The sequence below is a fragment of the Pagrus major genome, chromosome 8, assembly GCF_040436345.1.
Source record: "Pagrus major chromosome 8, Pma_NU_1.0".
In the NCBI taxonomy this organism is placed as follows: domain Eukaryota; kingdom Metazoa; phylum Chordata; class Actinopteri; order Spariformes; family Sparidae; genus Pagrus; species Pagrus major.
Window position 1 is genome coordinate 15162143 of NC_133222.1, and position 21601 is coordinate 15183743.

General features: G+C 39.1%; 2 protein-coding genes across 2 annotated transcripts; one reads left to right on the forward strand and one right to left on the reverse strand.

Annotated features, from left to right (window-relative positions):
- Positions 1–2258: 2258 nt before the first annotated feature.
- asb13b (ankyrin repeat and SOCS box containing 13b) lies at positions 2259–8454 on the forward strand. Its single transcript, XM_073472136.1, has 6 exons — positions 2259–2436; positions 3483–3682; positions 3782–3932; positions 5914–6048; positions 6852–7043; positions 7144–8454. The coding sequence occupies exons 1-6, from the start codon at positions 2394–2396 to the stop codon at positions 7290–7292; spliced, it is 870 nt and encodes a 289-aa protein (XP_073328237.1). The 5' UTR covers positions 2259–2393; the 3' UTR covers positions 7293–8454.
- Positions 8455–12583: 4129 nt separating this feature from the next.
- LOC141001788 (neuroepithelial cell-transforming gene 1 protein-like) lies at positions 12584–21211 on the reverse strand. Its single transcript, XM_073472959.1, has 12 exons — positions 20939–21211; positions 19328–19394; positions 19012–19071; positions 17477–17584; positions 17220–17384; positions 17075–17137; positions 16890–16986; positions 16722–16798; positions 16336–16593; positions 16025–16195; positions 15755–15941; positions 12584–13563 (listed from the first exon to the last, which is right to left on the reverse strand). The coding sequence occupies exons 1-12, from the start codon at positions 21082–21084 to the stop codon at positions 13226–13228; spliced, it is 1737 nt and encodes a 578-aa protein (XP_073329060.1). The 5' UTR covers positions 21085–21211; the 3' UTR covers positions 12584–13225.
- Positions 21212–21601: the final 390 nt, after the last annotated feature.

Genomic DNA, 21601 nt, shown 5'->3' on the forward strand with positions numbered 1-21601 from the left:
TGTATAGTTTTGCCAACTCTCACATTGCAGCGGCACCAAGCTTTGGGCCCCAGTGCTATTTTTTTTTTAAGAATAAACAAGTATTTCTAATGGATTGTGGATTGACGACCATTCTGTCTTTGAATTAGTGTCCAGAAAAGAGCCCGACCAATATATGGTTTGGCTGATATAGAGTGCTGTAGTAATGAGTCCTAAATCAGTAATTGGTAAGCATTTTTGCACAACCCATAAAAAAATAAACCATTGACTTTTAGGTCTGTCGTTACCACAGGCTTAAAATATGTCCACGTTTTGTTCACGCCATAAAGTACATCATTAAATTTCAAAATTAAGTAAATCATTAAAAACAGTGGTTGCGTGGGCGCCCCAGTAGCTCAGTTGGTTGAGTGCGTGAGCGTGTGTAATATGAAATGGTTACTGTTGCGTAAGTGACCTTGTCTTGTTTACACCTTTCGGAGTCGGTCCTGTATGCTAGCTAGCTCACCAAACTGACTGACGCTCCTTTCACATAACTGCAGCAGTCAGTATGGCCAGACTTGTTATGATTTTCATCTTTTTAAATACTTTTTCTGTGCCAAGGTGATGGCCATGTTGATGTTGGTGACATTTATTGTGCGAGGCGATGTAGGTCACTGAGCGGTTTTACACAAAACTAATGATATTTTACCATCTTTACGACAAACTGCGATTTTATTGACTTGCAACTCAATCTTTTAAATATGAACCTAAAGGATCTCACAAACAGCCGTTGTTTCAGTATTTTTTAACACTACTTGGCCAAAAAAGGGGGTCCATAATTACCTAAAATCATACAGATTTTTGTTTAATGCTGAACTGACTATTTGAAATGTACTTGCATGTAGGTAATGATAAACTCTAATCAACTATGACATTGTCTGACCAGAATGCACTCAACCTTTGAACTCTCTGCTTTATTGGTTGTCAGATATGTAACACAATCAGATGTCGGCAGCGTTGTCACGTGGCTTGATATGACCAGATACAACAACAGGAAATATTCATTGCCGTAGAAACACAATACTACAATCATAACACCCGCTTCCTCAGTGATGCTCAGCAAGAGTTATAAAACCACACGACTGCATACATGCCAAATATGATGTTTTACGAAGGGGAATCCCAGGTTGTTCTGCACACCAAAACATATTTAGCTGCAGCGTGCAGTTAGCGATACAAGTTGGCCGCAGTAATGAATGTAAAAACCCAAATGTTACATACAATCCTGTCTTTTCTAAAACTAAAAATGTGAATAGTTAGCCTTTATCGTTTTCCATTTACATTTAACTATATGACCAACAAATTATGACTTACAAGTATACACAACTAATCAAAAGAGAGGAAAAAAAAATCCCCTGTGATCTACTATAGGATGTTTTTCAATATGTGATTCAAATGGGAAAAAAGTTTCCCTCTACACAGAGGTTAAAGCTGAAATGTTAGCCTATTGCATCAGTTGCTAAATGATACAGAGCCCCCATGGGGCCACGGTGGGAATCTATTTTTCGGAACCAATTTTGTATTCCCCCTCAATCAATTTTTCACCTCGAGAAAGTTGTAGTTTGTCATAAAACTAATGAAATATAAGACTGTGAAAATACATAATTACAAAGACTACACAGCCAACAGTCGCATTAGTGATGTTGTCTTGTTCAACGGTCACCAAAACCCATAACTTAAACATTGTAGATGTGGTCTTGTATATTAGCAGCTCACAAAACTGACAAACTCTCCTTTCACATAACTGCAGTTGTCAATATGGACAGATTTATTGTGATTTTCATCTTTGTCAGTACCTTTTCTGTGCCGAGTTGGCGGCCATGTTGGTGACACATGTTGAGTGAGACGATGTAGTTCACTGAGCAGTTTAACACAAAACTGGATTTATCACTTTTTTTACTTATTTTATGACAAACTGTGATTTTCTTGATTTGGAAAATTACCTTTAAATTGACAAACATCATATGTGTAATAATAATTGTATTTACTAGCTACCTAGCTTGCTAGAGCTAGGTAGCTCTAGCAAGTAGTTTTGATAAATACATGTGTTTAATATCTTCTACATTGTTAATTCACGATATCAATACAAATGTGTTATTTATTGTTTAGTATTTGTTATTGTCCGAAAATCAATGTAGGAAAAACCTTTTGGTCTCTGGTATTTTGTAGGTCAGTCGCCTACATTTCCCAGAATTCCAAGCCATTGTTTATTTGGATTGAACCTCAGCTGCAAACACTCAGCACCCGGCTGCCCACCGTTGTTTGTTGCATTATGCAGTCTTTTCAGACTTTACTCCTTTGCTTCAAAATGAAAAAATGAATTACACGTCCGGCTGAATCTTCGTGTTTTACGCAGAAGAAAACGGTAACATGAAATGGAGATCACTCGGACCAGACCGTCCTTGTATGGAGAAATCGGTAAGTAGCTTAGAGTTGGTGACCAACAGTAACCCGAGACAACACTTAAAACGGAGCCAGCAAAGCGAGTCACAGGATGGGGTTGGTAGCTTCAATGACATCTTATACTGCTTTTATTTCAGAGTGACAAGCCTTCAGTCTCTCAGACGTATAGCTAGCTAGGCCAATGTTAGCTTAGCATGCTATCTTAAAGTGGCTAACGTTGGTTTGAGAGCACGACAGCCTCTGTAAGCTCGTTAGTGAGGCCAGCAGGTACTGAACTACATGTTGTGCAACTGCAGCAGTCCTTGAAATCAGAAAATGTGCACCAAATTTAGAGCTTTACTCTGCTACAGCAAATGTGGCATATTCACAAAGGCCTATGTATTATAAAACGTCAACTGCAAGTGTAATAGCCTACAATTCATTACAATAGTGCCATTGTGATGGATTGGGTGATTGATTTTATTTTACCCCTTTCTGTGTCAGGTAGTGGAGATGGTCATGAGCCCCATTGTCTGTAAAACATGTAAAGCTTCCCACCTTAAAGGTGATGTAATTTTTCTATAGGATCATGACCTAAATATGTGCTGTTTGTTTCTTGTTTTGTGAGGAACTGTAAGAAAAGCTTACTTTGACTGTGTTTGATGATGAATTCTTACTTGATTCAATCTGGTTATTAAGTGCTTACATTTGTTTGAACATGTCATTATAGGAACCTTTCATTCCACTAGTGTTTTAGTGAAAAACAAACCAACCAACCAACAGACAATAGGGCATGTGCGAAAACGTAACTTTCTTGGCAGAGATGATAATGTGTTTTAATCCTTTAATTAAAATAATTTCAAGTTTGTCTACAAATTAAGGCATGACAAATAAAAAATTAAGCCACATGTCTGGACCCATTCTCCAGCAAATTTTGTGTTTCCATCTAAAAGTGGGGCTTTTCCCTGACATACTAAATATAGTTGTTAGTCATTAATAGATTAGTTATTACCCAGACACCTGGAAACTTGAGCTGTTATGAATAGAAGGGCTCAGTCTTGTCTGACTTCACATATTTGCAGCTCATGGTCTTGGATTCTGGACAGACCGGTCAGCAGTGCATGAGGCAGCTGCACAGGGCAGGGCCCTGCAGCTGCAGCAGCTGATAGAGGGAGGTGCAGCAGTTAACATCGTGGCAGTCGACTCCATCACCCCCCTGCATGAGGCGTGTATACAGGGACAGACCCAGTGTGTCAGGCTGCTGCTGGACGCTGGTGCACAGGTGAGATGGTGTCAGTGATGTGCAACAACAGAAATGCCTCACAGGAGAAATTGATCGCTTTCTTCAGGATTGACTGATTGGTATATTTTTTACTTGAAGGTGGATGCTCGTAACATCGATGGCAGCACTCCGCTGTGTGATGCCTGTGCTGCTGGTAGCCTGGAGTGTGTGAAGCTGCTGCTGGAGTATGGAGCAACAGTTAATCCACCACTGTTTACCTTCTCGCCTCTTCATGAGGCTTGCATGGGAGGTGCGTCCTGTGATATACATCATGCTGGAATGTATTTTGAGCCATTTATTTGTCTATCAAGATGTCTTTGCTTCATCAGTCTTGCCTTGCCAGGCCTGATTCCACACAGCGTTTGTGTTAAACTAGTTATCTTCCTGAAAATAGTGAATAAGTGAGTCATCAGAGCAGGCCTTAAGTTCCTCAATGATCTTCCTAAAGCACATTTTGCACTAATATGACTCATTTGTAACCATTTCAGAAATCATTAGCCAATATTACTGTCTTCTGTAATAGCAAATTTTCCTACTCCCTGACGTCGTAAAAGACAAAAAGAAGGGTGGAGCAGAACCGAAAAAGCAGATTGCAATACAAGGGCTCTGACTGTTGAGCTATTGATTATTACTTAAACGTCTGTCGAGATGTAGCAATAAAACAAAAACTAATTACACAATTGCCAGTCAGGCTGTGGGACACAAGTGTACTGGCTATGTTGCTAAGGCACTGGAACACACTCGGATGATTGCAGTATTGATTTGAAAACAGAAATGACTAGTAAGGAGAAAGCTTTAAAGTGAAACTCCAGCCAAAATCTATTCAAGCTAAACAACATCTTATGTACTTTCTGAAGGATGAAACTACATATACTTTACAGCCTCCTTAAAAGACCACAGGAGATAAGTATTGGAGGCTCAAAACACAGAAACGATGGCGTAGATGTCCATTTCTGGCATTTCTCAAATTGAATTTATGTGGCTCTCTGCCTTGTGGGATTTATTTCCAAGCCGTACTTGGAAAACTACTGTGCTGCAGAGCATTCAGTTTTATTTTAAATAGACATGCCAAAACAATATCCTGGAAAGACTTCAGTCAGGTTTTAGGGCTTATCATAGCAGAGAGTCTGCCTTGTTGAAATTGTATAATGACCTCCTACTCTCTTTCAACTCTGGCAACTGTGGGGATGCTGTTCGATACCATGGATCATGATATGTTAATAGATCGCCAGTATGGAGTCGATGTTGCATTACACTGCTTCACTTCCTACCTCAGAAACAGAAGCTTCTCTGTCAGCATAGGAAATCTTTCCTGTGGGATCCCACAAAGTTCCATCTTAGCTCCCCTTCTTTTCTCTTTGTACATGCTTCCTCTAGGCCAAATTATTCAAAAATACAGCATCTTCTTCCTCTTCTATGCTGATGATGCACGCTGTATCTCCCTCTGAAACCTGAGGACCAGTCCAATCTTGTCAATCTCGTGAAATGAGACAATAAGAGTTGCATGGCAGAAAACCTGAATGAAGACAAGTCTGAAGTTGTCCTATTTGGCCCCCAGGACTCCATCAAAGGGATTACACACAAGCCTAGTTACCTGTCCACCTTTGTCAAACCCCATGTCAAAACCTTTGGTGGGATATTTGCTTTCGCCTTTTAATTTTGATATGTAAATTAATGCAGGGGTAACAGCTAGTTTTCTCAGCTTGTGCTATTGCTAAAATCAAGCAATTCTCTCTTTCAAAGATCTTGAGAAAGAAAGAAAACACATACTTTTCTCTCGCTTGGACTACTGCAACTCCCTGTACACTGGGGTTAGACAGTTGTACCTGACAGGTACCTGGATGAAAGACCATATCACCTCTATTCTGGCCTCTCTCCACTGGCTGCAAGTACAGTTCAGAATCGATTTAAAGGTTCTCCTGTTTGTCTACAAAGCCCTTAATGGGCTGGCCCCCTCCTACATCACAGACCTCCTTACCCCTTATTCTACCTCCAAGTCCCTCAAGTCTAAGCTTTTTAACTTACTTTTCCTCCCCTCGTCTTTGAATTCATCTGACTGGGCTGATTTGTGCCTATGATGACATGTCCCTGATGTTTCCACTGGTGTTTCTTGTATTTTTAGCTACCTACTCTACTCTGTAAAGCACTGTTGTCAGCGTGAGTTGTTTTTAAAGGTGCTTTATAAATACATTTTTACCTGACCTGATTAATTTGCCTGTCTCTCACAATAGGTAATTCAGATTGTGTTCAGCTCATGATTGATCAGGGAGCTTTCATGGAGGCTCATGACTGCCACTACGGGACACCGCTTCATGTAGCCTGTGCAAGGCAACATTATGACTGCGCTAAAGTTCTCCTCAATGCCGGTGAGTTCATGTTTGTAGCTGGGTAGAATTAAATGTCGTGGTAGTTTTGGTTCAAAACCTGGATATGGATTATTTGCTATTTTACTGCTGCATTTTGGTTGTACTTTTATGTATTACTTATTTTAAGGCATCAGGCTTGGAGCTGAAGATTACTTTGGTACTGATTTAATCAATCAACCAAGATTGTTAATCAGTCATGAAATGATTTGAAGATGTTATTATGTAACTTCTGACACATTTGAGATATATCACCATATTATAGCCACAGCCTGTTCACTTAGCTGTCGTCTGGCGAGCATTACTGAAGTATCCGCTGCAGTACAACCAGACTACAGAGCAGCTGTGAAACTCATCCTCCAGACTACACCACAAAGTTTTATTTTTATGAATTGATTATTTTTTTTAGTCATTTAGGTGGCGTGATACTTTGTAAGACAGTGATGTAGCATGTTTGTTGTTGATGTCCTTTAAATTGGACCAGATTACACAGTGGAACACAGTGGTCCCAGTGTTTCTACTTTAGCCACACTAAGATTTACCGGTATTACATTGCACTGATTTATGTCCTAGCTTTCTGCAAACTATGAAAATGTTTCAAGCTTAGTGTATCTGTTATTTGATCTGAAAAGCAGAACATTGTGTTGTGCCTGTGCAGAGAGAGAAGTGCTGCATCACTTCAAGTTTAGATCGATGCTAAAATTATTCCTTTATAAAGGGAATTATAAAAACTGTATAAACACAAATGCTACAGAAAAGGAACAGTACTTGTGTCTCGCTTACAGTGTTGTCTTATTCTCCCAAAGGGGCAAATGTGAATGCTGCCAAGCTGCATGAGACGGCCCTTCATCATGCAGCTAAGACGAAGAACATTGACTTGATTGAGCTACTTGTGGAGTTTGGGGGGAGCGTGTACGCCAGAGATAACCTGAACAAAAAACCCATCAACTACACCAGTCTGGGATCTCCTTCTTATCTCTGCCTTGAGTTCTATGAGAGTAAGTTTACTTATTTGAAATATGCATCCTGTCATTGTGAGTATATAGATAATCTAAGAGCACAGATAAAATGTCATCTCTGTTGCTTCCTCTTCTTCAGATACCCCCCTCAGTCTACAGCAGATCAGCAGAGTGGCTCTGAGAGGGACTCTCGGCAAAAGAGCATGTGAAGTTGTTTCCAAACTGGGCTTGCCCAATCGCATCATTAGTTTTCTTTCTTACATACCACCTCCAGTAATTGAAATTTAATCATCTAAGATGCAGCTCTTAGAAGTTTAAATGTAGACCAGTATGATGTCTACTGGCTCTCTGCTGGAAAGTCACATGGCAGGATGTTAAAGCGGAGCACAGATGAAATGTCTTTACAATGCCAGACTACAAGGGTGCAGAGATTTCATTACTTAAATAAGCAGACCGTCTCCCGAAGCAAATTAAAAAGGGCTTAATTTGCTGCATTAAAAGATTTGGACCATTAGGGAACAGACGACTGCCTTAATATGCGTTAGCAAGCTGTTATGACTAACCTGTTGGCTCACAATTACCTAGATACAATTCCCGCAGACACAGAAGAGTTTGGCAGTTTCGTCGACCAACTCCTGAGAAAAATATTCTCAGCAGCCACTCATTTACTTTCATCAGTCATGTACTACTCTGCTGTGTCATGCTCGACAGGAAGTGTGCAGCTGGTTTGTCATGTTTGTCTTCAGCTTGTTTGAAAAAAGGCTGCTCGTGGTGGTTAAGAGAAGTGAGATTTTACCAAACAGTCAGTTTGAAGGCCAAAAGATTACAACTACAAACTATTGAAAGGAAAAGGTAAACCAGCACAGATATGTATTTTGTCTGATCAGACCTCCTTTCAGGACTGTGTGGGCATGTACAGACCGTCCATCAAGCATCCTGTGAGCTTGTTGCACATGTTACATTATGGAGAAATCACACCTTTTATCTTTTTTATTTACTACTATTATGAGTTTGACCTCACATAACTTAGCATATCTTACCCCGCCTGCAACCTGAGCAAAGGTAAACTCACCCCTACACACCCTGCGTGGGTGTGTAGGGCTGAGAAATTAATGCCCAGCGGCTCTTGCAACACTACCAACCATTTCACGTTACTTGGAGGCATTTGGATTATTATTAATAAGTACAGTATTATTTAAAGGAGCTTGAAATATATCAACATGAACTTGGCTCGTCATGACCAAGGAAGTGTGATTTCATCGTAGATGCTGTAAAACCTTATTGAACCTGGAGGAAACATGATGTAGTTTGTTTATAGGATTATGTCACTGTATGTATTTGTATATATTCTGTAACTATTTATTTTTAATGTAAATTTGTAAATAATACAGATGCTTCTACCTCTATTAAATTTGTGTAAATAAATAGACCACTATGGGACTATTTTAAAAACAAATCTTCAGTGTTGTGTCTTCAGTCATAACTGAAATGTAATTCAAATTTGGTTGTTGTGTGCAATTGTTTGTCTTGAATAATGTTTCTTTTAGGGAATCGATGCTTCAAAGGGCCACAGTGGTCAAAACAAAAGTATTTAATTTCAGACATTTCAAACCAATCTGCATGAAAAACATCTACTGTGATGGATTACAAAACTCCAAGATTCATGAGAATGCTTAGCAATTTTCATAACGCATGGAAATGAATGGAAACTGCTCTGTAACATTAGGAATGATAAGAAAAAAGTATACATGACTTGCAGGTAGGGAACAACGTTTAACCAGCTTGCAGAGCTCAATAGGCCTCAAACAAATCTCAGTCAAATTAATAGAATTGAATATGAATTTAAATGTGGGTTACGTTGCCAAACCCCGAGAGAGTTAACATAATGGGGAGATGGTTTGTAAATCTTTGTGACAGTTGAGAAACTCAGGTACATCACTGGTATCATTATCTGACTGAGTTCAGAGAGATTGACATGTAAACATACATGTAGGTGAAAGTTTTCCGGGTGAAAAGAGACCTGGTGAATATGCAGTAGGAACTCTGTAAATGGCTTGACAGCAATCCTTTGAAACGACCTCACTGACAGATCACCTTTGTAAGGCAATCAAGCATACACTGCAAACTGGGAGTGGGCGGATGAAGATGAGTTGTGGCAGAATACAATGTAACCTGTCCTTGTCAAGTACATCACTGGACTGACACTAGAGATATAAGGGTTGTTGGTTAGAGACAAAACTACTGAAGATCAGATGAGAACAATCTGCAGCCACAACCCACAATGAAAACGAGACACACCCATTTGTGGGTAATAAATGCATCCATTCAGTCTGACTCGCTCAAAACACAAGTCTGAACATGAACTGCAGCTACAGAGCCTGAAAGGTATCAGGTGAAAAATGTTTCATAGTGATAATAAACAGAAACTGTGTCACCAGATATGTTATCTCAAAAGAGGAACAAAATCACAAAGTTTGTTGATTGAGGTCATATCCTCTATTTTCTTCAGGGGAATTATAGGTTTTCGCAACCCAGTGCAAATTAAAACTCACGATGGGTATTTTACAGGCTGATTCCAGTATGTTTAGACTCAATGCACTTGCAACTTTTAGAAGAATAGATAAAAAACAAAGGTTTGGAGTATTTCTACACCAGAATAAGTCCTGGCAGTTCAGAGAGGGTTTGATACTACATTTAAAATCTATTAGCTAGGCAAAGTATGTTAAGGCAGGGGTATTGTCTCTAGTTTCCTGAAACCCGTAGTGCCTTCATCTCTAGAAATAACATGTCTACAGAATTATAGCTTAACATAGCAACAGTATGTAATAAAATATGAAAAACTAACTGGGTGGGGTCACCTCTGGAGACGACTCTTATTTAGAAAATCCTGCTCAGAGCGGAAGTTAGTTAGCTTGTAGCTAAAGAGGAAAACAAATACTGAAATAACGTCAAGTGTGGCGTTAAAACTGCACGAGAAAAAAAAGTGCAGTTGGAACAAAGGCAAACTAAATGAATGTGATGACATTATAGTGATATTTTGAGGATGTAGGCGTATCTTCAGTATGAGCTGCTACAGCTGCTAGCCTGCCGTTAAAAGACTGGTGCTACTTCCTGTGTAACCGGACTAACCACAACAACCGGTTACAGCAGTTCCTACTGAAACAATGACCTCACTGTTTTGGTTTTGGGGGATAGATTACGTATTTTGAGTTGTTTTGTATTTATAGAGCACAAGTGTTAAAATAATGACTCATGATACCCCCCATGGCTGACTGAAAGAACAGTATTTTCAAGCTAAATTTAACCAAATAGTAGCAAACCAGTCAGTAAACAAGCCTATAGACAGTGTTGTATGAAGTCATAGAGTAAAAGTGAAGATATCATGTTATATCATGTTATACCATTACTTTGTTATAAGTGAAAGTCACCCATATGGATAGTACTTGAGTATCAGAAGTACAAGTTATAGGAAATAAAACATATTTACATGTATGTAGATACTGTATATTATGGGTCACCAGACTGGATGATATTCTGCATTTTTCTAATTGTTCTTTCTTTCTTTCTTTCTTTCTTTCTTTCTTTCTTTCTTTCTTTCTTTCTTTCTTTCAGTCTGTTTGCTGATCAAATAAATGACTTTAAATGTGGCATGTAATATGTAAAGTAGCTAAAGTAATCAAATAAATGTAGCAGAGGAAAAAAGTACAGTATTTGACTACAAATTGTAGTGGAGTGTAAGTATGAAGTTGCAGAAAATGGTAATACTCAAGTAATGCACAAGTACCTCAAAATGTGTACTTAAGTATAGTACTTGAGTGAATTTACTTTGTTACATTCCATCACTGCCTAGAGATACAAATATTTAAAAGGAGTGTGGTAGGAAATTATGGAAGGACGCCACAAAAAAAGCTAAATTAGGTCTGAGAGGTAAAGTTTTCCTGATATTGTATTTGTGCAAACTTCATAAAATGTATTTCTTGCCACTGTATTCTAAATCCACATTTTACAAATACAAGAATACCTTATTTTTTATACCTGTTCAATTTAAAGGTGTATCCCTTTAGATTGTAAAAGACAATGCCATAACAAAGGGGCAATAGAAAATAAAATGGATGTAGTTTAAGCCTTAGTTAAATGATGATAAAGATGGCTAAAAGTGAGGGATTCATTGTTGAAAAAGAAGATAGCAACATTCTTTGAAAGTGTTGAAACATTTTTTCTTCCCCGAGCCATTTGATCCTACCAGAACAGCAGCGGCCCTTTCACCTGTCCCCTCTGATCACCTCTGGGGAAAGAAAGGTTACATTTGAAGTCATCAGGATAGCATAGGATTTTTTCCTTGGAGAACCACTGAGCTACTGTTTAACAAAAAGAAGAAGAAGAATCAGAAGCATTTGTGAATTGTAAACCTTTGTAACCCTACCAGGAACACTACAAGGACACCACACATTGGCAGTTGTAAACTTCAGCAGAAAAATACATCTGACAATGCTGTTTTCACCAAGGTTGTTGAGAAGCTGCTAGTGTTGGTTTGCTCACCGTGAGCTATTAATACTGCAGGTTCAACGGCTGACATTGCATGAGAGGCCCTTGTAGTCAAAAGGGTTAGGTGATTTGCCATGCAGCTGCCGTTGTGGTGGGACTCTGTAAGGCACAGGTTGCTGTGGACATGTTAGTTGGAAGTTTATGACCTTGATCTTGTCTCAGATACCTGCACCCAAAATACAAGTTACATTCTGGTGAACCAGATGCGTCAAACTATACAGGATGCCCATCTCTTTTGAAAGAGTTGTTCATGCAGGAGGAAGTCCTTGTCATCATGACTGAAGTCTGTCTCACTCCAGGACAAAAATAATAAAAGGTACTTCCTCTTGGTGCAGTTTCGTTTTTGGATACTCAAGTCCTCTTTTATTTCCCAATGAAACTCTGCAGTCATTTGTTGTCTGTAGTTTTTTACACATTAATGCTCTTTTCTTATCAGGACTCACCAAACGTTGATGATCATCAGCTTTGCATTGAGTACAAACACCAGACAACACAAAGCATAACAGCAAATATAATAGCTATTCTTTACCTACATGTAAATTTACCTTTGCAGTTATGTAAAAGCAGAGATGTTAATGCAAATACTGTCACAGCCCCTTCTTTAGTATTCAAAGTCTTCCAGGCCAAAAACAAGCTTGGTTGGAGGGCTCACATATCAACAAATCTTACCAAGCTACAGTGAGATGGTAGAAACCAAATGTGTATCAGAACTGAATATAATTTATGAGTAAAGTGATTTTTCATTGCCGTTTTAATGTTTCAAGACAGTATATCAAAAGGAAACCTCAATCAAGAGCTTACTACCTTCACTCAAGTATCATTCTGAACTGAAAAACTACAATAAGGATTTCTCCAATTTCAACACAGTAAGTGTAAAGGAGCAAACATCAGAGTTTTCCTCAGCTTCTGTTTGCCTGACATGTTGCGACACACTGCTGAAGAACTCTGTAAACAGTAAAAGGAAGTGACTGCAGGGGTCAAAGTACAGGATGTTGGTATGTTGTAACACACTCACAGTCAGTCATACTCAGGAGTCTTTTGAGAGCACAAACTAAATGTTTTATTTTTCTCCTATAAACAACTTTTCACTGAAAACATCATGATTCTTTTTTTCCCTTTCTTCTGAGAAATGTTTTTACCTTATCTGATGCGTGGTCAGTGCTCTTAGTCATTATCTTATGTCTAATCTCAAACATTTTTAGACTTGTCACACTCAACTTTGTTTCTTGATCCCTTATCTTGACACAGATAACACAACTGTCAACTGCTCACATGATGCCTATTATATACACGCACGGACATTTTGATAACATTTAAAAAACAGAAAGTTTAAATGTGTCGACACTGGACTGGACTATTAAGCTACAAGTGGCATAAGCTTTAGGTAGACAAATAAAACCCTAATTCCACACACATTTAGCTGGTGTAAACATACATTTCAGTCACACGGTCACGTCACTTTTTTCTTTGTAAACTAATTACACTTTTTAAAGGACTGAAATTTGATATAAATTTGGACGGAAATGATTGGAAAGGACATTTCAGTGCAGCTATACAGACAAAAGCACAAACATAGTGGTTGCATGAAAATTCACAGAAGACACATGTGACCAAACAGGACATATGTTGCGCACATGTGCCTGTCTTAAGAGGAACCCTTGAGATGGGTAAAATGTCTACACTCCGGTCTCCTTCCTCTTTAGTGAGCCTTGTAACTTCTGGTCCAGTCTGGTTTTGGAGAGAGTCTGAGGCCGGAGTTTAGGGCCAGATATGGGCGGGCAGTTCTCGTCTGTCTCCTCGTCAGAGATGGTGGAGGTGGTGGAGATGGTGGAGGAGCGACGCTTGGCTCTGACAGCTCCTCCCTGCTGAGCTCTTGGTGGAGCCCCCTGCTGTTGGGTCATTGCGGTGCGCAGACAGTTGAGCCACTGCTGTTTGTGGTAGACATCGTTGACATGCAGGGTGTGGGACTGGCCGTGGGATGGATCCAGAGAGCTTACACGAAAAACGTTCTTAGCTAGAGAGACAGTCAGAATGAAAGAAATACAGTCAGCAGGCTTATTAGGCAGTGTAGGATACAAAAATCAAGTGTGATGGCACTTTCCCCCCATGTCATCAGGATTATAAACACCCTGAATTCTTTACATTATTTCTGTTTTTATTTTTTATTTTACCAGGAAGTCCCACTGAGTTCAAAATGTATTTTCCAGGAGAAACTTGGCGAGGTAGCAGTCGTACAAAATCACAACATATAACAATGCAACACATACAACATGATATACAGAAATCCAAAATAAATCAGAAGAACAGATATAACCAGAGAGTGGCCTCTCAAGAAAAAGAACCAATTGCCTCCTTCACCACATTCCTCATGATGCCCTTAAATTCATCGATGGATATAAATGTGTCTAGTTTTGGCTCTTTGCAGGTTCTCTCCACAGAGCGAAGACAGAACTGTACAGAGGTAAGTTGGAAGTTTATCCAGTCTTGCTTTATAGTTAAAAATATAATTAGTAAGTGCTGTTGTCTGTGAGTGGTCAACGATTTCCAACCCAACAAACCATAAATAATGCAATGCTGAGTAAGAGACTTTGCATTTGTAATGAAATGTAAAGATGCTTGGTACACTGAGTAAAGGTGTGATATGATGGGAGAGGCTGCATGCACACACAATACAGTATGTATGTCACTGCAGTCAATCAGATATAGTATTTTTTGGAATTCCTCCATCCTTTCTAATAAATATTTTCATATTAATGGATCACATTGGTATGGACAATGTGAAAGGGGTCTCTTCTTGTGATTAGCCAACAGAGATTAATCATCCAAGCATGTAGTTCCCCTCAGCCCTGTAAAGGGTTTTTTCAGTTTTGCTTCACTCTCATGACCGTTAATTGTTTTCAGCCACAACAGATGTTTAAAAACACTCAGATAAACACTTCTATCCAGCACCAAACAGCAACGAAGTCAGAAACCAGCTAGAGAAACATAGTGGAAGATTCAGCTGTTAAAGAGACCAATATTTCCCTCAGGAGATAAAAGAGAGGGAATAAATGCTCTTACATTCACCTGGTGACCACAAACACAAGTCTAAATTAATAAAAACGTTGCTCCGTATCTGCTGTATGTGTAAATAACCAACTGCTTGCTAACAAGTTTGCCTTATCAAACTTGTAAAAGGTCATGTCAGTGTTGTGTCGACAGCCCGTTCCTGCTGCCCTCCAGAGGGCCATAAAATCAGTTAGTACATCATCACTTCCCACTTTTCTTTATACCATTTGTTTATGTCTCGTCTTTATGAGGAAAAAACAGCCCTTTCACAGTATACATTTTCTCTTGTGATGCTTGTTACTTTTACATTTCACTCAAAACCCTGTGATAAAGATGTGATGGATGAAAATTGAGCAGTAGAGAGACTGCGATAGGATTAGAGGTGTCTGAACTGAGTCAAAAATTCAGCTATATGTTATGAACACACATGAAAGGGTTTGTGAGGGCAGAATTCAAACTATATCGTTTTTAAAGTAAACATAGTAGACACAATTTCTGAAGCTCTTCGTGAGCCAACGATATAATGTATATACTGTACTGAAAATGTGATCTGTAGTGTAATGTAAGTACACAATGTCAGTAATAGCTTGTAGATGGAAAACTACTTGCTCAATTATTAAGTATGTAAGTGCAGTGAAGTAAAAGTTATATAATTTCTCAGTGGAAGCAGTGGAAGTCAAAACACACCTTTGTCTGTCTGTCTTCAGACCTGCCTGTGCAACAGCAAATCTAACGTTGCAGCTAAGATAAGATCCAAGTCAGTTCACGCCATGTTCAGAAGGTAACGAGGTGTCAAGCAGTTTCAAAAAACACTGACAGTCCGTGTGAGGGCCAAAATGTTCATGCTACACTACATTTCACATAAGCCAGCAACTAATGATGGTTTTCATTAAAGATGAATCCTTGAATAATGTTTCTATTAATCATTTACTCTCTAAAAAAATCTGACTCAAAATGCTCGGTCCCAAAAAACAATCCCATACCCAAAAGATATCAAAGTTTCTATTTGATAAAAGAGAGAAAAGCAGCAAATCTTCACGTATAAGAAACTGAATTCTGCAAAAGTGTTAATGAGTAACACAAATCTGAAGAGAAAAATCAGCAAAACTGAGCCACTGGAGACGCTCTGCCAGCAGGTGGAGTACAACTCAACCCACCTTTCTCTCCAGTGGTGAAAGCCCCTCTGAAGGACCCTCCCATACGGATCTCTCCATCCTGCAGGTCCTCTAGAGCCAAATCCCGAACTGGGATGGGCTGTCGATACACCTGGAAGCAGCTCCTGTCGTTGCGGGTCACTGGTCGGGTCAGAACCAAGAGCTCGGAAAAGAGGAAGACATGCAGCCTCTGAAGAAACACAAAAACTTATTTCAATACAGGACAACGTCTAGATAATACATTTATTTAAGGAGAGTTCTCATAAGTCTCACCGAGCCACTCTTGTTCCGCAGCTCTCCATGACAAAGTAGAATCTTACAGTTGTCTATAAGAGGGTCGCGCTGCCTATCATCCAGATACTCCAGTTTGTCTATATAATACTGACACTCAGACTCCCCTTTTCTTATGTTGATGTCAGACAGAATCTCCTGGATTATAGTGATCTGGATAGAACAAAGGATAGAAAGACTCATCACGAGAGTAATCAATAAAATAAAATAAAAGCTGTATTATCATCAGATTCAACAGCTAAATATAAGCAACAACTCTGTGATTGTGACAATATGTAACATGGATAACATACAGCTCTTTCCAGACTGGCTACGTCTGGGTGATCAGGAGGAGTGTGTCTGAGGATCTCTCGCAGCAGCAGTGGGTATTTCACCAGGCGTGATCGTGGGATGTCCAAGAAGCTCCAGAGGTCGAGCTTCCTGCTGAAGGGCGACTCCAGGCAGCGCTGCAGGAAGTCCTGCACTCGCTTGTCCTGCTTTTTCTGGTCCAGCAGGGCTTTGGCTGCAAGCTGGTTGCTGCAGTAATCTTTGTAGGCGTTCAGACCAGGCAGCTGAGAAGACACAGTGACAGTTTTTACATGCTGAAAAAAGTAATATTTGAAGCACCAACACACACACACACACATATATATATATACATATATGCTCTTATAATGTGTTTATATGCTACAATACACACCCAGTCTATAACTATCTGTCCGATCTGAGCTACTGTTCCATCGGGGCCAGTTTCCTCCGTCAGTTTCATCATTAAATCTGCAAATAAACAAAGTATACACAGTCAAAAACACTTTTTAGCAAGTAGAGACCTTAATTAACACACTTTAAGTCCAAATCGGTGACCTACCCTCATGTAAGGGGATGTATGCATCCAGGTCACCAAATATGTGAGCTAGTTCCTCCTCCGTAATGATAGAGAGCTTTAGCATTGGATCATGGTATGCCTGATTGTAAAAATAAAAAATGTGAGCACAAAAAGGGAGCATAAGCGTTTTGATTTCTTTGCATGATTTTATATTAAGAGGTTTCAACCTTTCGTGCAAGTTGGAGATCTTCGATGAGATCCTGTTCTCCCCTGTAAAGCTCATAAATTGCCTGGAGAAGAAACACAAGAGAAAGTTACTTTTTCTGCTCTGTGTGCTGTTCACATGACTTTTAAAAGACCGAAGTGTTGAACCTCTTGTCTCTTGATCTCTTTGGTGGAGAATGTGCTCTTTTGATGCACATCCAGTGTCTCCGACCACAACGTGCTATTCCTGCGTTTAGTGGGAGTGGGACCTGCTGTCTTGCTGCCGGCTTTCCGGGACATCCCTGGTGACTTGGTGTCACGTAACGACATTGACTAGGAGGGAAAATGAATATTTTACAGTCAAACACAAATTCTACACATTTTAAAATTCTACATGTAGGGTGTCACATGAATATGGCACTTACCTGGATGGTTTGGCCAAAGCGCCGCACTGCTCCATTCTTCGAAGGCGAGATCAAGTTAACGAGGGATGAAACTTTGGCCAGTGGTCGCACGCGCTTGTTACTGGGCTCCTGAGAGTCAAAGAAATAAACCTTCTTCAGTTCACATCATTGGTTCCTGAGATGTAGAGTAATGCTGTAACAATACCTCAACTAATACAGTATTGTTTATACAAGGCTCTTATAGTGAGTGAACTTTTAACTAATGTTGTTCAACACCTGATAAAAATGCTCTTTTGCAGTTGCAGAAATTTGATATTTTCCATTTTTGTAACATTTATCTTTGCCTTTGTTACTGATAGTATAATATGATTTATTATAAAACACTGCCAGGGGTTTTCCTACAATAATAAGGCTTAGGTGCAACACCCAAAACATTTGAGCACCACCAACGCTGAATGAATGTTCAATTCAATGTGAAGAGCATCAAAACTAATGGTTGTAGATTGTTACGCTTTTTTGGTTATCTGCTTTAGCTTTTTCAACTTTTTGTATATAGATATGGGAAAAATAATGGTCCAAAATGATTGCATATTTTTAAAATTGAAAATAGGGATGTTAATTAAGCCATTAAGAATTTACGCGTTAAAAAAGGTATTGACTGACATTCTGAGATCTATCTTGTTACAAATGACAAATACTTGCTTATCAAATATGTCAAAATAAAATACAAAATACTGTTATGAGACAACGTATTTAATTAAAATACAAGTCATTTGAATTTGAAAAATACAAAAAGATGTTCTTATCTTTAGCTATTCAGTAAACTCAATACGAGCTGGATTTTGTTGGGCCAGATGTTGAATAGCGACAGATGGAGGCGCCGCAATTAAAATGAAGTCGTTAGATTGTGTTATTTAGTTTATTATTCAAGTAACTTGGTGTTTACTTTATCTGTTCTTGTAACTCGTTATGTAGCCTACTCTGATTTTGCTTTCTCACATAGATCATGTCAGTGGATAAAACAGTTTTCTAATAGAAAAAATGTCCGAAAATATTTCATATATTAATGGTTAACCGATAACCGGTTGTTAAGGCAATCGACTATCAATAAAGAATTTGCTAAAATTTTGCATCTCTAATTGAAAAACGTAAAATTTTCTTGGAAGGGAGCCCTTAAGTCTTCCAAAAACCTAGTTACAACCACAAACTCCATTGTTTTATTCCGCTATCATATATTATAGCTGACAAAATGGAAATGTGATTTGTTGATATTGTGTAGAAAATGTATTTAACCTCTTTCACAGAGCCAAGAGACTGTGATCATGCTGAGGGACAATGTGGCACAGATTTTCTTTCACCAGTATCATTTCTCAGGCACACACATGTGCCAGTCTGAGGGATAGTGGGATTATCCTGAGCTCATATCACACAACATGTCTGTCTGTGGCGAGTATCTGAGTCATGCAGAAGGATTAAATTTAGTGTGAGGACATGTTCAAGGGTGCTACAATAGACTAGCATCCGACGGACGGACAGGAAGCTGTCCTGGCTCTCACCTTGAGGTCGAAGCTGGACAGACTGACTGTGTCGTCCTCCTTCTCTTTGCGCTTTCTCTTCTGCAGCAACAGAAGAATACACACTGATTACTTTCACAAGTCTAAAAAAGGATGTGCGGCTATGTGATCACTGCAATGAATAGAATTGAATAGAATAGATATACTTTATTGATCCCAAGCTGGGAAATTAAGGTGTAGCAGCAGCATTACACACAGAGACGAATGACAACACAGTGAAATAAAAAGAACAACCTAGGCATATTAACATAGCAATATAATGCAATATGATGGCGTTATGTTTTAAACATGGACTCACTAGACTGAAGTCCCATGGAGTCCCAGGAGTGAGAAATGTGAAGGAGCTTCCTCTCTGCAGTGGAGGTCTGCAGGAAATCAGACAAGGAAGCAACGGTCAAACAAAATGAAAACATCTATTTTAACTGTATTTGTGGTAACAAATCTCTGCTGAGGAGGTTTGTTTGCTGAAACACACCACGAACAACAAGTCAGGGCATGAAAACACGACTGAACTTGACCTTGATTTCTACAACAACGGCTTGGTTAATTCTAGATAGCATTCTTTAACAATAGATAGAGACAGAGAATCGCAGCTTCTGTAGGGAATGCATTTCAGCTCTGTTAATATGATGGATGCCTTCTGTAATCAAAAGTCCCTGTTACGTTTCAAATATGTCAAATGCTGAGGAGTTTATCTGATGACTGAGGGATGTTAATATTTAAAACCATATAAGGAGCTGGACTGCTCGCTGCTGCAGAAAAAAGTCAGTTATGGTGACAAAACAATGTAGCTACAGAGAGTTACAATGTCGTCTTTTAGTGAATGACACCCTAAGGCCAAGGTCAGCTGAGCACACTGCTGCACAACCTACTTCTTTAAATCAAGCGTTCAAGTCACGTTGGAAGTAACGGAAATATGAGCGGGAGGATGTGAGAAAGTGGTGAATCTGCAAGCCAAGTCATTGAGATGTGATTTGTAGGAGGCAAAAACTCACGTCAACATGTAAACAGAGGAATAATTACATGCTAATAAACATGTAGGTTTGGCACTTTGTAATCATAAATGACCATATTCTGTAAATGCAGCAAAATATCTGAAGCCAACACTAATACTGAGTATTTTCACAGCCTTATCTGAAGTTTGCATTTTTGCAAGTCTGCCAGAACAAATATAGGTGCAGTGCGGGTTCAACTATGCAAACGTGCATTTGTGATGATAACTAAGTGAGTTTAAAGACAACCATGACATCTTGTTGTGTTGTTATTCAAGAGACTGCTACTTTAAATGAAATTAAGGCAGAGAAAACACAAAAATCACCCCACTGATGCCCAGTTTAAACAACGCCAAAATGATAGTATCTGCAGAAAATTATGCTGATATTACTTGACGCATTTATCTTACCATAGACTTACCATCTAGTGCTGAAATGTATAAATAGTAAATACATAAAAAAAATAAAACTATTAGCCAATTGATAATTAATCATAATAATAAAAACATCTTTAATTTCAGCATTCATGGGTCATATATTTACTCAATAAATTAACTGATTACATGATTTTCACTGCTTAATCGTAGAAAAAACAAAACAGCCAGCTAAATACATAGGCCTACACGCATTATATTACACAGTTATTTAGTTACATCTAGTTTCTGTTGTACGTGAAGTTGCTCCAAACGCAGTTAAATGCATGGCAAATCGTGTACAAAACATCCGAAAGCATGGCTTCCGAGTTGCACTTGAAAGCATCGTTTGCCAGTTACGATACTAGCCCTGCCCGTCACAGTTGGCTAACGAGATTAAGCTAGCTCGCCCAAGTTTGCTAAAAAGTAACATTATTTCAAACAGGGCCTCTACAGAATTAATTATACATAAAGATATGATATTTTTCGACCTAATCTACTCACTTCTTGGAGTTATTTCTCCGTAGTGTCTGAGGAGAGGGCTCTGAAGCGCTGATGACGCTTGTAATGGACGTCCTCGATGACATCCTGCGCAGTTTATGCTTTTTGTTCTCCACCGTCCCTCCGCTCATTTCTTCATTTTCTTCCATTTTGCGGGAGGCTTCGTTGTAAGATCAGTTATACCGTGGAGTAGTTGTGGCTAAGCGAACAAACGACAAAGTCCAGACGTATGAAAACTGGCCCGATGTGTACAAAGAGAAGCAGACGATCGATGACAACAGAACACACTCCACGGCGGAAGTTTGAATATGGCGGATTCTTGGAAATGGACCAATCAGGAGAGGCCTTAGAGCTCTGCTGCTAGGATACCATGAGGTGGGAGGGGCCACGGAGTCCTCTGTAAAAGGACCTTGAATGCAGCCTGATCATGTTTTCTACCAGCGAGGAATAATGGGAAGTAAGAGATCCTGTAATTTCTCCATACAGTCTATGTTTATCGAAGAATTGAATAATAGTAGATTGCATTATACATAAACTATTAATTCAGTGTCGAAACCAGGAGAGAAATATATAAATCATACCTCATCGAATTGATGAACACTTGGTTTTATTAGATTTTTTGTATGAAATTGAAAATGATTAATTCATTATCTCCAATATCGGTCG